This window comes from Rissa tridactyla, chromosome 2 (assembly GCF_028500815.1).
Source record: "Rissa tridactyla isolate bRisTri1 chromosome 2, bRisTri1.patW.cur.20221130, whole genome shotgun sequence".
Taxonomy (NCBI): domain Eukaryota; kingdom Metazoa; phylum Chordata; class Aves; order Charadriiformes; family Laridae; genus Rissa; species Rissa tridactyla.
In genome coordinates, this window is record NC_071467.1 from 51,275,384 (window position 1) to 51,291,010 (window position 15,627).

General features: G+C 36.9%; 1 protein-coding gene across 1 annotated transcript in view; it reads right to left on the bottom strand.

Moving 5' to 3' along the window:
* TTC39C (tetratricopeptide repeat domain 39C) overlaps window positions 1–15,627 on the bottom strand; it is a 40,798-nt gene that overhangs the window by 8,732 nt on the left and 16,439 nt on the right. The window contains exons 5-10 of the mRNA XM_054190470.1: window positions 13,651–14,005; window positions 12,175–12,343; window positions 4,551–4,644; window positions 3,593–3,700; window positions 2,961–3,070; window positions 2,146–2,269 (exon numbers count right to left, since the gene is read on the bottom strand). Coding sequence (XP_054046445.1) covers window positions 2,146–2,269; window positions 2,961–3,070; window positions 3,593–3,700; window positions 4,551–4,644; window positions 12,175–12,343; window positions 13,651–14,005 — 960 coding nt within the window. The remainder of the gene's footprint in view (window positions 1–2,145; window positions 2,270–2,960; window positions 3,071–3,592; window positions 3,701–4,550; window positions 4,645–12,174; window positions 12,344–13,650; window positions 14,006–15,627) is intronic.

The following is a 15,627-nucleotide window of genomic DNA, read 5'->3' on the forward strand; positions in this document are numbered from 1 at the left end:
TCCATTTCTCTACTGGTCTTTGGAATATCCACTAAAAGGTAAAGTTAAGAAACAATCACCCCCTCCTGGTTTTCTGAGAAACTGGGTTGTCCCAGATACTGAAAGAAAAATACATAGTCCAAGTTACAAGAGCACAGGGCAAGCAGTTCAGACAAAGCTGGTTTGTTCTGAACTGAAGCGAAGCGACAGACGCAGAAAAATCTGTACTGGACTTAAAACCCAGACTAGGGTATTTTGGCATCACAATTCTCAATGCTGATGAGAGAATAAGGTTTATTTGCCAGACCTTAGCTGGTCCACAATCCAGGGACAGACCGTGCCTCGGCTGAGTAGTGCTCTCCTCCCAGAAAGAACTGAATCATGATGCACATAAATGTCTCTAGATGAATCAGGGTCCATTTTGATCAGGCTTATTAGCAACAGCTCTCTTAAATCAGGGCTGGTTCCATAAGGAGCCATTTGCACTTGTCTGCACCGTTGCCTCCAGAAAGGCCAAGGTACGGGGAGACCTGCAAGGCTTTTCATTCCTTCAGAAGGAGCTGAACTGCTGTGCCTGGAGCAGTAGAGCTCCTTTAACTTCACATTCTGCCTCATCTCATAAACCCTGACAGATTTTAACTAGTTCTGCATTCACGACACAGTTAATCCACAACCCAAACAATCCACCTATGAATAACTAGGAGTCGGCTGCGTGAAGTATTTGGACACTACACAATACACAAGGCTGTCAACTCTCCCCTGTATTGCAAGTCTCAAGTTACTTTGGCACTTTACTTACAGAGACACAAATGAATACAAATTAATTCCTTTATTTTTAAGTCCATTTCTAGCCCTGAGGAAAAGCCTGCAAACTCACTCCAGCAAATTACACTCCAATTATTCAAGAGAAGAGGAAGCACATAAAAAATAAATCACCTATCATCTCATCATTCTGAGACAAAGCGCAGCAATAACATTGTCACCATGCAGAAAAGCTTCAACCAGGTATTGCTGACGCAGACACATCTGTCAGCGTCATACTTTACAAGAAGCGTAGAAGAGTTTTAATTGATACTGCTGTTTCACATTAAAACGTGCACCATCAGCTTGAAGCTTATACGAGGAAGATGTACACTGCTTCTGAGCGCGCGGGAGAGAAGCATATACTCTTTACAACCTCTAAAGCTGATTGTTCTGAAGGCCAATGACAGACAAAAAAATCCTGAAATTTATTTTTTATGTAAGTAAATCTAATTTTAAAGCCTTCGTCATTATTCTTTGAGACTAGAAAACTTGGGATCTGAATGTAACCCAATGCCTTCACACAATTTAAATGGACAAGTTATCTTAAACCAAAAACAGAACAAAACCCCAAAACTAGTCCTGACTCTCGACCTAAAAGACTGGTAGTTTTCTCGCTTAACATAAAAATCATGTACAATCCCCAAAAGGTCACAATTGCAGAAAAAAGGAAGTATCTCTGTGGCAGACGTTTTTTGTTTTATTTTCGAAATGAGCAGGTAATAACTTGAAACTGTTTGCAGAATGCAAACAAGACTGATGGCTGGATGGAGGGAGAAGTACTAAAAACTTCACGATAAACACTGTTACTGTAAGCTCCATGTGACAGATGTCCAAAGACATCTGGAGACTAAGAAAGAGGCAACCATAAAATGCCCCTTTCACCCCTAAGATGGCCCCAGCAGTCAAAATAAACAGAACCCTTACCGTGTCACAGATGACCTCAGAAGCTACATATTTCCTCTTAAAAGAAAACTCACATGCAGAAATTAATTGGTAGTTTTATTTTTTTTTATTTTGTAGCTAGGTTTAAATGAGTTAAATTCTTCTTAGTGACTTCGAAGAATAGCTATCACACTATTGTTTCATTTTAAACAATGGGCAAATAAAACTTATTAAAAAAACACAAAACTATATGCAGCAAGGCAGTTAAACCTTTCCCAAAAACCTAAAAAATTGTAAAAATGAAGCATTAACCTGAATCGTAATGGGTCATTAATCCATTGTTACTCAAACTGTTTTGCTATCACACACACACACCTTTAAATTTTCACGATACAGCAATAGCTTACTCCATACAACAGAAGAAAATTATACACCTCATTTGAAAAAAGTAAATAAATAAATCAAGGAAACATATTATACCTTGGCTCATATGCTGTAAGTTCGAGAGGGAACAGTTTGGAAGGGCTTTCCATAAGTACAATACTTCAATGGATGCCAGGACACAGAGCTCTCTGGTCGGCATTTGTTTTCTAAATCTATCTGCCTGCAAAGTGGGGAGAAAGAAGAAAGGGAGATCTGCCATCCAGCCTTTTACAGGAAACACAATATTCACGAACAATATATCACAAACAGTAATTCTGTTTCATGAAAGCATCCAACAATTTTATGGAAATTAAAGTCGGTGGTAACTTAGCTTAAAGACTTTAAGACTAAGAAGCAAAATCTTTCAATAAATTTAAGGGCTTACATATTGAACAAGATTAAAGCTTCCTTGTATGCAGCCCAGATTTGTTTTACTGTATTTCACAATCCCCAAGTACACACTGACTGGATGCTAAAATGGTAACATCTGCAAGATCATCAGTTGAGAGGTATTTCCTAGACAACTCCTAGGTTTCAAAAACAACTAAGGATTTGACAAACAAGACAAGATAAAAAGGAATAAGAAAAGCAAAGCTAGAAGGAAAATTACCAAAGCAACTACAGTATCATGTATTTTTATCTTTAATAATTACTTTCGTTGTAAAGTGAATAGCTAATTCACGTTTCTTTTGCTAGGTCCTTAAAATGCGTGACACTATTGTTTTTCCACCTGAATCCTTCCCACTAATTCTACAGAAGCAACGCAGGAGAAAACAGATACATCCTTCAAAAATAAATACTTGTAACGAATCCAACAGAATTACAAAGTGTAATTAATGTACTGAAACAAGTCAGCCTATGCTAAACCAAACCTTTTTCACTGAAAATTGTTCAATCTGATTGTTTTTTCTTTTGAAAAGCTTCTGAACTTCCTTGAACACATTCTGAGCACCATTGACATCACCAGTGGCTCCTTGACACACTGTAAGAACACAGAAACAAAAATGGGTTCACACTACTACATTGACATAAAACTGGAAAAATTAAGATTAGATATCATACAGTCATAGGAAAACACACTCACTTCCTGAAAGGATCTAGACTGGGGATATTTGACAAACATGCATATCCCAACACTCCCAAGTACTCTCTGTGATCATTAACAAATCAGTACTTCTTTTTCATACCTCTAAGGATTTATTTATTAAATCTCTGCAATACACTGTTATATGACCTGTCACTTCACTGACAATCATAACATCTACATCTAGAAGGAGAGGGAAAGGGGGAGTGCAGAGAAAGTACTCATGCAATGTGCGTGCATGCAAGTGTACATTATATAAACAAAGAAAATCATGCAAGTCAAGCCTGGCATAAAGCTGTGTAAGCAGCAGGGCAGTGTGGAAGGCACTATGTGCACCAGTAAGTTTCCCAAAACAAAACAGTGCCAAAACCTTATCATATCACTGATTTATCACTTATCCAACACACTGAATATACTCACCTGCTGTTAAATAAGCATAGTAGCACTGCGACCACCTGGATTCATTTTTAAGCCTTTCAAAGGACTCAAACGCATCTTTGAAATTCATCTCTATCATGCTGCACCAACCTAAAAACAAGACTAATTTAACTTCACAGAAAGCACAGTAATTCCGATTTGGTGTCAACGTCACCGAAACACACAGTCTGTTATGACAGCTGGAGCTAGTTTAACAATTATACCAATAACTGGAAAAGTTAAAATCTAAACGAATCAATGACAGACACTTAAAGCCAAGCCTGGTTTAAATTTACTGGGAAATGTTGAATTATAAGGTTCCATATAAAACAATGAATCCACTTCAGAGTAACAACAAATCTACACAGACAGCAAAAGCTCTTTTTTTTTAAATTTAAATGCTATAATTTGTAAGATGCCGAAACTTACAGAGCTGCCACTTGCTCCCTTATTCTTCCCCACTGTGACAAGATGCCTTAACGAGACACATTTAAAGCTTGAAGCAACATATCTTCTCCACTCTAAAGACTTGTATGCACATTAAGAACATATAGCATATATTGCTACTGAGAGAAGGAAATGAACATGAAATATAGGTCCTGCAAACTGTGAAGCTTCAGTGGACAATTAGGTTTTGGCACAGAAATGGTGATTCCACTGACAAATCAAAATGAATTCATTTCTCTTAAAATAATATTCTGTAGGTGAACAGTTTGCCCCTTGATTCTACTCTCTGATTTGGATCATCTTGTAATTGGACAAAACTTTAAAATTATGAAAAGTCGTTGAATTCTACTTGCCCAAACAAGACGACAGGTTTATTACCATTATCCATCCAAGACAAAGGCCAGTATTCTAAAACCTTTTTAAAATCCTAATAAAAATAATCCAGTTTGTTTATTGAAGTTACTATTCTAAACTTGAAAGTGAGCTATTTATAGTATAAACATATCCAACTTACCTATTTCGTATAAGCAGACATGTTGAATCTCCCTTTGGTCTGTTGCAAGTTCCAAAGCAGTATGAAATGAGGTCAAGGCACTATTGATTTGACACTAACAAAAGTGAAAGAAGAAGAAAAAATTCAGATGTCTGAAATTTAAAATTTGTTAGATAATTTGATTTTGATAGAGAAAACTTTCAGATTTCTGTTAACAGGTATTTAAAAATAGCTATATGGTCAAAAAAAAACCCAAAATTAAGTGTCCTAGAAATTGCTGACTGGTTTGATTAGATGAGAGAGGCACAATATCCCATTGACAGGAAAACCTCAAAATTCATTTCAGACTCTAGATTATTTTAAATGAGCTAAAACCTACTACAGACCTAAGAGTTTGAAGAAGGGCTAATATTAATTCAATATACCAGCTCCACAATGCAATTCCTTTGGTCAGCTTCCCTCCTCCCAGCTCTCTCAAAGTGATCAACCTGATCACTTTTGAACGGAAGTATGGACAAATTATGACAAAGCCCTTATTTACAATGACAATCGAGCATCTTAAAGAGGTTCCATAGTGAACAGATTTTTCCATCTTCTTCATATTCATGATATGAAACATAATACAAAAGCCAAGTTATAAGAGACAAGTAAGAATCACTAATACAGAGCAACTCAAGATTTAGATTTAAATGAAACTTTAGACAAGAACGCAAAGCATTTTGCTTGCAAGGTACTAACAATCAGTTCCACCATGTGCAACAGTGAATATTAAAACATACAGTACGGAACTTGCACTCCAAAAGTCTATAAAAAGAGAAATGTAGGACACTGAAGAGTTAAAAAAGGATGGAGGGGGATAGTAGGAGGAGTTTAATAATGTAATAACAATCACCAGTAACTTAGAGCCAGTTCAGATCATCTCTCAACCTTAACAATCAGTGGCTGTATTCCTTCTATTTGCTATTAAGTCCGAAATCCCTTGGTTTTATGCATTAAGTTTTTGAATAATCTCGTTTCTACTCTTATTAGTCATTCCACCTTTAAAAATCATTTATTTTTAGCAACTGCCCATGAAGTTTAGCTTTCTGCACAATAAGGGTATCTTTAATGTTTATTTATTTCGAACTATTTCACCTTTTTCCACATCCCTCAGTAACCACTTCAAGCAACAGTTAATAGAGAATTCGTAAATGCTGCATGACATGGAGGCCTATGAGATAAAAAAAAAAAAAAATTTTGATAAAATCATTAGTTACTAACTGCTTAGCAAGAAGAGGCTGACAGTTTTGTAAGAACCAGAACGATAGTTCTGAATACCATAATTTCTAGTTTTCCCAATCTAGAATGGGAATTCTCCATAACAATCATAAAGGGGGGGATGCAAATCAACATTTTATTAGTTTTATACACAGACACACTATATATCCCATTATAGCCTATACCTGCTTTAATAGTGTTCCTACATTTATTCTCACATACAATTATAGTAATTTATACAGAAGAATCTCTAAGCTACTCTCTGCTGGCTAACCACGTAAGTGAAAGAAACCCTTGAAAAAGCAAGCCTGTCATCTACGCAAGCATTAACAGAATTCAAAAACTTCTGCAAAAATCTGCAGCGTTGTATCGTAAGACCACACACATACACAGAGCTCTAAAGTGATTTTATTAGATTTTCTTTTTTGTCTCATCAGGGAAAACTGTTTTAGTTGCTAAAGAACAATCTAACCGTAAGCCATATATATCGTATCAAGGCAGTACAACTAACTGCCAGCAAAGGGATCCACAGCTGTACCAACATAAACACCATACACCTAGAAAATAAAACAGTGATTAGACTAAGATGCTCGTTGGCATGACAGAAGAATGCGCTACACAGAAAGACAGGTGAGTTATATTTGCCCTTAAAGTTTCCAGGGAGCCGGAGCAATGTACACCCTTGTTTACTTTTGTAGCAACACATTCTCTCCACTACACATTACTCCAGTGATGCTGCATCTCTCCAACATGACTTCCTGGAAAATAAGTATTAGGCACGTAGTCTCACAGAAAAAATACAATAAAATAAAAAAAATAAAATAGGCTTAAAACTTTATTTTTGTGCTAAGAAGTTTAGAAGTTCAGTAAATCTATGTTTTGAATGCTTCTAAGGAAAATGCAAAAAAACCCACAACTAAATATTTAGTCCTCTGTGAAGATATTTCATCTTCTAAAAACGTAAAAAACCTAAACATTTGAAAATATAAATCACTTATTTGCAGGGCATGTTATTTCACACAATGACCAATGGCAATTACATTACTGTCTGCAATGCCATACACCAGCCAGGGGCAGCACACAAAATACTGACCACCTGGTAATACACAAGTCCAGTTAGTTGAATATTCAATCCTCTATAATCCATTTCTCTAACTGTCCTGATCTCTCAAGTGTTTTGACATCTGCCTAAGTTTTCCTTAAGCATCAAGCTCAGTAAGTATGTTTCAGAGACACTCCTTAATTATTAAAAGTTTCAGTCATCTCCAGGGATTGTGACAACACGCTGGAATATGAATTTCTACTCTTGGTGTTAATTCTTAAAATAAATGAATTACTATCCATTTATTGTTTCAGAGAATAAACAGAAAGAATTATAAAGTCCCAAGGGTCTGCAAGCATAACATCATGGCTGACACCTGAAATTGATATTCTTGAGACTTAATATATTTATATACACACACTTGGAATTCCTTCAACAGGCATCACTCATACTTCTCTTGGACGTAATACAAAGAAAGAGAAAAAAAGATTAATCCATAAAATATATAACATGCAGAAATACATAGCCATAAAGAGGATTATTAAAGCTAATGTGAAAACCATAAACTTATGTTTCTTGACTTTAGATTAAAACAAAAAACACCCCAAACCACCAATAAGAATCTACAGAGCTTACTGGGCCAAGGCAGCTTCCCAAGCTGATACGTTTCCCCCAACAGTTGTTCTGAAATCTCAATACACTTTCCCTCTCTATTCTCGATGAGCACTATGAATTTGTAAAGCTTTTAAGAAGTCATGCTCATAATTAAGGGGAAACCGGCAAACAATATCTGAAGGGGACAACTTACACTGGGGGACACTACATGGAAATTTCAAAGCCTGTATTTTCTATTCCTTCACACCTCCCCATTTTTCCCTAGACATGCCACAAAATCAAAATAGAGTAAAACTGGGATTCTGTATTTTATAATCCAGAACAAATAAGCAGAGAGGCCAGCATAATTCCTGAAACTAAACATTGATATTACACAAGCTCTGAAAATTTCTCTACTTAAGACATCATTGTGACTTTATTTCAGACAATTAATTTAAGACTTTTCAATGCTTATTATTACTCTTGCCCTCAGTCTACTTTTCTGTGCCACAGCCTCCCACCCATAAGTAAGAATGATACCACTGATACCGACATGTCTGCAGAAGGTAACTAAAAAAGCAAGAGTGCTTGCCAGCAATATATTTAAGCCCACAATACCACTGCACATTTTCACTAGCCTGCACATCAAACACAATGTAGCACACCTGAAGGTACCGCTGCTGTTTTTCCTGTCAGCCGGAGTATTTGGTACTTTTTCTTTCAGACTTTTAACATGCACCTATGCCAACTGAACTCTATAGATCGAACCTCAGAACCTGAGGGTTTTTTTGTCCCGGCCCCAGAGATTTCTTGTTGTTTATATATACACAGCAGGAGTCTGTTCCCAATCCGAGAGAAGCAACCTTGCCCAGTTCACAATTTTGTCAAACACCTAAATTTTGCTTTTATTCCCTTACTGCTCTCCACATGAAGCTATCGATCTATTTAACTATTTCTGAGTGGGGTGACTTGTACTATTTAAAAAAGCATATGGAGATTTTAGAAAAGTGTTGCAAATTAGGCAAAGAAAAAAAACAACCAGAAAGCAAAATTGAAAGCTAAAAAGCAGAAATACTTAAGATTCAGAACACAACCTCTTACTCCGCCCTCTCCCATGCTACCACCATGCCCATCTTTCACTACTGGCCACAATACCACACTTGAATAGTCTAAGTCACAGTTTTAAAAGTAAATTGGTATTTATTGACATAATTATAATATTAGACAAGAGACATTTAGCAAATGGATGGCAATATTTTTATTTTCACAGTAATAAGAAAGGCCCAAGGGTACAGACAGAAATTCTGTATTTCAGACTAGTGGGTTTCAGCAGCTAATATACTCATTAGATTTTTAAGTACCCTTTAGGCACAAGTATAAAACGTTATTCTCACTTGGTTTTAGTAGCTTAAGCTTACATGAAACATCATTATCAGCTTTAGTGGAAAGTATTTCAAAGATAGACACAGTTGAACATTCACAAAGAAATACTTGTGAGGCTGGAATACATACCATACAATCATATGTCAAGCACAACAATAGTTATGCCCATAAAAACAGCCTATGTGAGTTATGTAAAAGTCGGGAAAAATGCTACTTCTAATACACAGACTCTTAACCTACTCTTTGAAAAAGAGACAGCCTACCAGCGCAACCTTTAATTTTCTGGTGCACTTTCATTCCAGCCTTCCCAGATCATCCTCCTCTCCTTTCCCTCAACTCATTCATTTCAGTAGCCTCCAAACGCTTTCAGACTTCATTTCTCAAAAACATGAATCTGGGAAAAAAAGTTGAAAGATAATTTGGTCCACCTTTATAGTACCTATAAGGCTACTTCATAGAAAACCAAAGTCTGTTAAGGCTTTTACTGACTAGTATTCCTACATGCTTTCTGGAGCACGAAGCATTATTCAGTGACATGCTCTTCAGCCCTGTCCCTGTGAAATCTTCCTTCCTCCTCAACTACCTTCCTTGGCAGTTTTCTCCTTTGTCAGATTTGTGTCTCACTGTCCAGTCTTGCACTACTGCTTCTGCCTTTAGATCGGCTTCCACGCTTCCAGGTGCCTGTGGCTGAATTGTGCTCTTTACTGTTTCTTTTTTCCATAGAAAAGAAAAAACACACATACACATGTGCAGATATAGCTGCATGTGTGTGTATATATGTTGCATACATACACACACTTACTAATAGAAGCTGAATATACCATCAGCTGAAAGTTACACAAAATATATGTGTCTGTAGGATCAAAAGCTATAAAAAAAACCCCCGATGGACTGAGTGCTAGTAGGCTCTAATACAAAGCCTACAGTGACCATTATTGATTCTTAGTTCCAGAACACAAAAAAATCCTTCTGTGTAACAACATATAAGCTGCCTTTCATCTGTGTACAATTAAATTTTATCACCGATAAAATTTTAAATAAAAAATTACAGATATTAAAGACTATAAAATATACAACCTTCAGCTCAAGGTATACTTTAAGTGCTTACAGGTTAAAGCAGAGACTGACCAATCTCAGTAAGCCATTTCAAAGTAATACTCCCATGCCTGGCAGAAAAAATTTAAACCTACCTGCGTATTAACAATTTCAAGGAAGGCCATACAAGCACTTCATAGGTTTTGCAGGAGCTCGACTCAGGCCTCTCAGAGATGAGGTGGAAATTATTAGTCAGCATATTAGTTTGTAATCTAAGAGTGTACGTGCACTTCTGGTTCAGAATGTTCAATAAGGCCAATGCCCAGATTTGGGACATGTGTAACTACAAGTGTATTGTGCAGAAACCCAGCGCAGCTCCCCATGCCATTGCCACCAGTCACACATCTACCTCCACTATTATGTCAACAACATTTGAGCAAATTAAACTTGCAAATTCCTAACATAGTCTACAAAAGAGCATGAGCCGTTTAACCAAAACATTTAGCCACAGCAAAGCCTCAATGTTACAGTACCACTTAGAACAAAGGAATGACAGGGGAACAAAAAAAACAAAAAACAAACGACAACCAAAAAAACCCCCCACCAACCCCAAAAAAAACCCCCAACCAACAAAACAAACCAAACAAAAAAAAGGGGTTCCAGAATGGAAAAGCTCTCATGCAAATACGTGAATAGGGACATTTCATTCCTGTTAGCAACCAATAAGCTTTCTGCTGAATCAGAGTATGGCTACATAGCCTAATGCACGGCATTCTGCCAGCCTCGGCTAACTAGCTTCATGAGTAAGGCCACATAGTCTCTGGCACAAACTATTTTGCTTGGAGCTAAACTTCAATGTCTATATACAGCATCATTTAATGCACAAATACTCCAAGATAACAGCTAAAGAACTCCGCTTTGAAACATAACAGTACTCCAGGAATAGACTGACTATACAAAATTTGACACTCATCCCAAATCTGTCCTCTGTATTTCCACATAGAAACATATACTCAATTTATTGACAGCTATGTTTCCAATTTTGCCCTAGCTTGTCCTGAAAGTCAGAATACTCATGTAATAGTTGAATTTTTTCCTCATGACATTAAACATGAAAAAAGTTCCAAATACCAGTCATATTCCGGCAATCAACATATATACATTCTTTAACTGCACTTGTGTTCATTTAGTAGCTATTCCTAACAAATTTGGTTTTTACCACATGAATGGAAGACTCATATAATTGAACAAAGACCAATAAAATCTTTCCCACTCAGAGAACAGCAATACTTCCCAAAGACTTCCCAACCTTGACTGCCAAAGTGCAATTCCCCAAATGCACCTTCATTTTCAGAAAGACGGCAAAAGAAGAAAAACAATATTCAAAGCCCATGCAAGAATATGTCTGTAAAATCTGACAGGCCACAGAAGCGTGCCCCCCGCTGTTCTGCTACTGTTGCTACCTCCCTCAAAATATTAAGTTGTATTTGAGAGAGTTAACTGCAGAAACCCTAGCAAAGAAATGACCATCAATGTTAAGATCTGGATTAGCTCTTGTAATTGCCATGTTGAGATGAAGGATTTAAACATTCTGGTTTTGTGCTTTTGCGTTGAGTTTTCTTGTTAATGTAACTGCTCTGGAAATACTCTGGTCTGATAAGAGCAGCAGCCAAGAGCTGAGCAGTTTGAAGTACTCATCACCATCCTGTATTATCACAGATTCTTGAAGAGTAGCTCAGCCAAAAAACATGAGGCTGCTGCAGTGTTTGAGTAATACTCTGCAATAGCATTCACAAACACATTTTTGGTGAATACATTTCTGCTTGGGTCACAGCTCACTCTTGGTAACAGAAAACATCCTGGTCTGACCTCTTAAAAGCAAAAGCAGTTATTTCAGGAAAATTATTGCAGAGAATTAGCTGTATGTGAACAATGCATTAAATGAAAAGGGGAAGATAAATGCTATGTACTCAGCAGATAATACTCAGATTTTAGCTTGACAAGCAAAACTGAAATAGCTATTTATACCACAAGAAACTCATGAGTGACCAAAAGCACTTCCTTTTAGCATAGAGCTCCAAATGTATCAAGTAGCTGAAAAAGAATTTCAAAGTGCCATTAATTCAGATAGAAGTAGTGGAAGAGCAGGTTTGGCACGTGAACTGGAAACTAGGAAGGAGTTAATCCTTTATTCTTACTTATCTTTCCATGTACCTATATCTTTAGGCACAATTTGCTGAAGCTCACACAGTTCATTCACATCAGAAAAACATAAAATAAGGAAGGAGGGGGGGTTGGGGAGAAATCAGTCAAAAGGAAGAAAACATGCAGTACCTCTAATCGCTGTATCCTTCCCTTGAAGAACATGAACAGAGAGGAATTCGGATAGGCAGATTCTTTTTTTGCAAGAATTTCTTTTGCCTCTTTCAACCCTGCCTTGTTATCACTGCCATCAAGGGCAAAAAAGGGACGAACAACTGTGTGGTACCACAACAGAGCTAATCTGAAAGAAACATAAGAGTACAAAGGATTACAGCTCGTAAACAGAAATTTAAGGATAAGGTTCTACACAGGCAAATTTTTAATACGATTCTGAAAGACAAAGAAAGATATGAATCTTTTCTTATACAACCTGGCTTTGAAACTAACACAATACTACTGCCATACATGAATGTACTCCTAAACTGCACCTGAGCATACAATTCCATACACACTACCCAGAGGCAAAGTAACAAATCAAGCTCATAGCATCAAAGCAGTTGAGCCTTTAGAACTCTGTAGATTTTAAAAAAGAAAAAACCCACAGGAAAACTTTGAAAACAAAATGTTTTTTACAGGGGAAAAAACAAACAAAACCAACAACAAAACTAAACATACATCAGCAGACACACTTGAAATCAATGTCAAATACATCCGGTGTTCGGAAGGGCAGACATGTACATGACCTACATCGCTGTTAGAAACAAGGGCAGAGCACAAAGATTTCGAAGACCATCTGAAGGAGGAAACATCCCCAAAATACCACTTTTCTTCCCCAGAAAGGAGAAAGAATAAACAGGAACATCTAATCTTAAACTCTCTTAACCAATCAAAAATACAATTATTCTCCTCAAGCAGAAGACACTTTAGCTCTGCTGCCAATGTTTCAAAAGTGACATCTGATAGTACCTGCAGTAGGTCCAATAACAGAAGTATTAATTTGGAGATAATGGAATAACAAACCCATTTACGAGGGCAGTTTAAATTAGGTCTGGCTAACACTTCACCCGATAAAAAGACCTGAATGCAGTATGAAGGCTAGGGAAAAAAAGAGTACACAAAAAATACTCCTCTAAAAAGACTGTAAGGGAACATCCCATTTTACTCAGATGCTAAAATCAAAAATAAACTGGAAAAGATCTTTGGCTAATAGTAAGATAAATAGCTAAGTGAGATCAGTGACTCATAGCAAATAGTATACTCTCCACAGGGGAGAATATAACTCAGGTAAATTTACTCAGCCTTCAGGGGGTGCTTTTATTTACTCTGATGGCGTATAAATTACTAGACATTTGAATAGCAGCTACTGAAGAATACAGCAAAATACTGACACAAACCCCAAATACATGTAAATACCTAACAGCAGAGAGATCTCATACACTAGTAAGTGATGATTTACTAAACCATGGCATGTTAAACAACAAACTACAAGTTTATTTTACCTGCTGTTGTTTCCTTTAAAGCAACATGACTTTTTGCTTTTGACTTTTTTCCAGTTACTTACTTTTAGTACTAAGTTATCTACCAAAGCATTTCAATATAGCTACTCACGTAGCTAAAGGGGCCTTCATGTCCTTACTTTCACTTGCATACATCAGTGAAGAAAGCCCCTGTAGGCGGTCTCCAGGAAAACCCAGCAGGTTGATGATTTTGAGCAGGTTTGGGGGCACCATGGATATGCAAAGATGAAAAAGTCCATATCCAAAGCTAACAGCACCTTTCAGTCTGTTTAGCGAATCCTCCGTTACACCTTCTGCAGCAATATGATTATCATTTGCAGCATCAGAAGTCAAGGATTCCTGAGTTGTTTTCTTCTGATATATTTCCTGAAGTGTATTAATGTCCGTATAGCACTTATTGTAAATTTTCCAGGCTTTTCGGAGTATCCACCCACCTTTTATGTATGCTAAAAATCAAGGAAAAACATATTTCAAGGACATATTTCAGAAGTGAAACACAGTAAGCAGAGAATGTATTTTCACAAATCCTAGGATGCTCTCTCTATCTGCATTAACTTCTCGTATAAAGGATTTTGTAATAGCTGTTGTCCTCTCAAAGAAGTCTTTCACACTGGGCACTAAAAACTTCAGTGCTTTTCAACCAGAGACTTTTAAAAGAGCATGCAATACAAAGGGACTTCCCTTCAGCTATGTAGCAACACAACTGTCAGAAAGAAACAGAGAAATTGCAGAACTCAGTGCTGGATTCTGCTCCACTATAGAGTGGAAGAGCTGAAAAGGCTGCCTCGCAAAAAGAGAGAATCAAAACTCAAAGAAGAGATTACCCCTCTTAAGTCCAAATGATCTTAAAATACAGCTGATGGGAAAATACGAAGAAAACCCCTTCCTTTGGGTTAGAGAATAAGATTTTTCACACCATCATTTCCCTGCCCCTCATATGAGCACAGCACCTTATAATTAGGGAAAAAAAATCCTAGGGGGAAGAAAAAAAAGCATAAGTTCTATGGTTCCAAAATATTTTTCAGCTGCCTAACTTTCTCAATTTCAAATGCAAGCTGAGTACCTAAATTTCCCTTAAAAATCTGGTCTTGAGCATTCTCAGTTGAGAGAATTCTCAGTCTCATTACACTCTTTACAGAAGGGTAAAGAAATGCATGACACCAAAAGATGAAGATGTCCAATTTGCTGCCTACTTACACAGCATTTGTCTTGGTTACAGTACGTCTTTGGATAATGATAAGTGGTAAACAGAAAAAAAAAAACAAAACGCACAGAATATACTTGTACATGTTAATTGTAAAGGCAGACATCAGCATTTTGTCTGTGATGGAGCCCTGAGAGTTAGGAACTGCAGTGACAAAGGATTTAACTAAAAATGAGAGAAAATAAAAGCATGGTTATAGCAACAGTGTTCTAAACAGACATCACCAAATTTGCAGAGATTGGTGTTCTAACTGATGCCAGAATTAGATCATAACAGGTGGGGTGTGTCAAAGAAAATGAAAACACTATTCATACCAAACCACCAAGAAGGGATGAAGCTAATTTGATAGTCATAAGAAATCTCACTGAGAAAGACTGCAAAATTTGTATTCTCAGTTGTGACAGAAGCATTCTGTCAAAATGCGCTTAAAGTATTAAAAAAATTAATCCTCTATCTTGATTTCCATATTAAAGTGCTATAATAAAAAATGTAAGCCCCTGCCATGACTCAGCTGCCTTACAAGACCAACATTACTTCAATTCTAAGCAATTAGGTCACTTTTTGGCTGCACAGTATATTTTGAAAGTTATGTGGTTCACCACAAGATGGGTGCTCATAGAACTACGCATAGCAATGCAGCAGACAAATAATAAGGAAAAACCCACATTTTACTTGTCCTACAGATAATGTTTCTGCTAATAGGTAACTACTGTATTCTGATGCATGCACCAAATAGAAAGGGTATGATGTGGAAAAAAAAGTAGTTTTAGGTTTTACTTCCATCAGTGTGCTGTCATTAACAGTTCACTTACTGTTAATAGACACACAGCACAATCTCAGCACAATCCTAATAGAGTTGATATA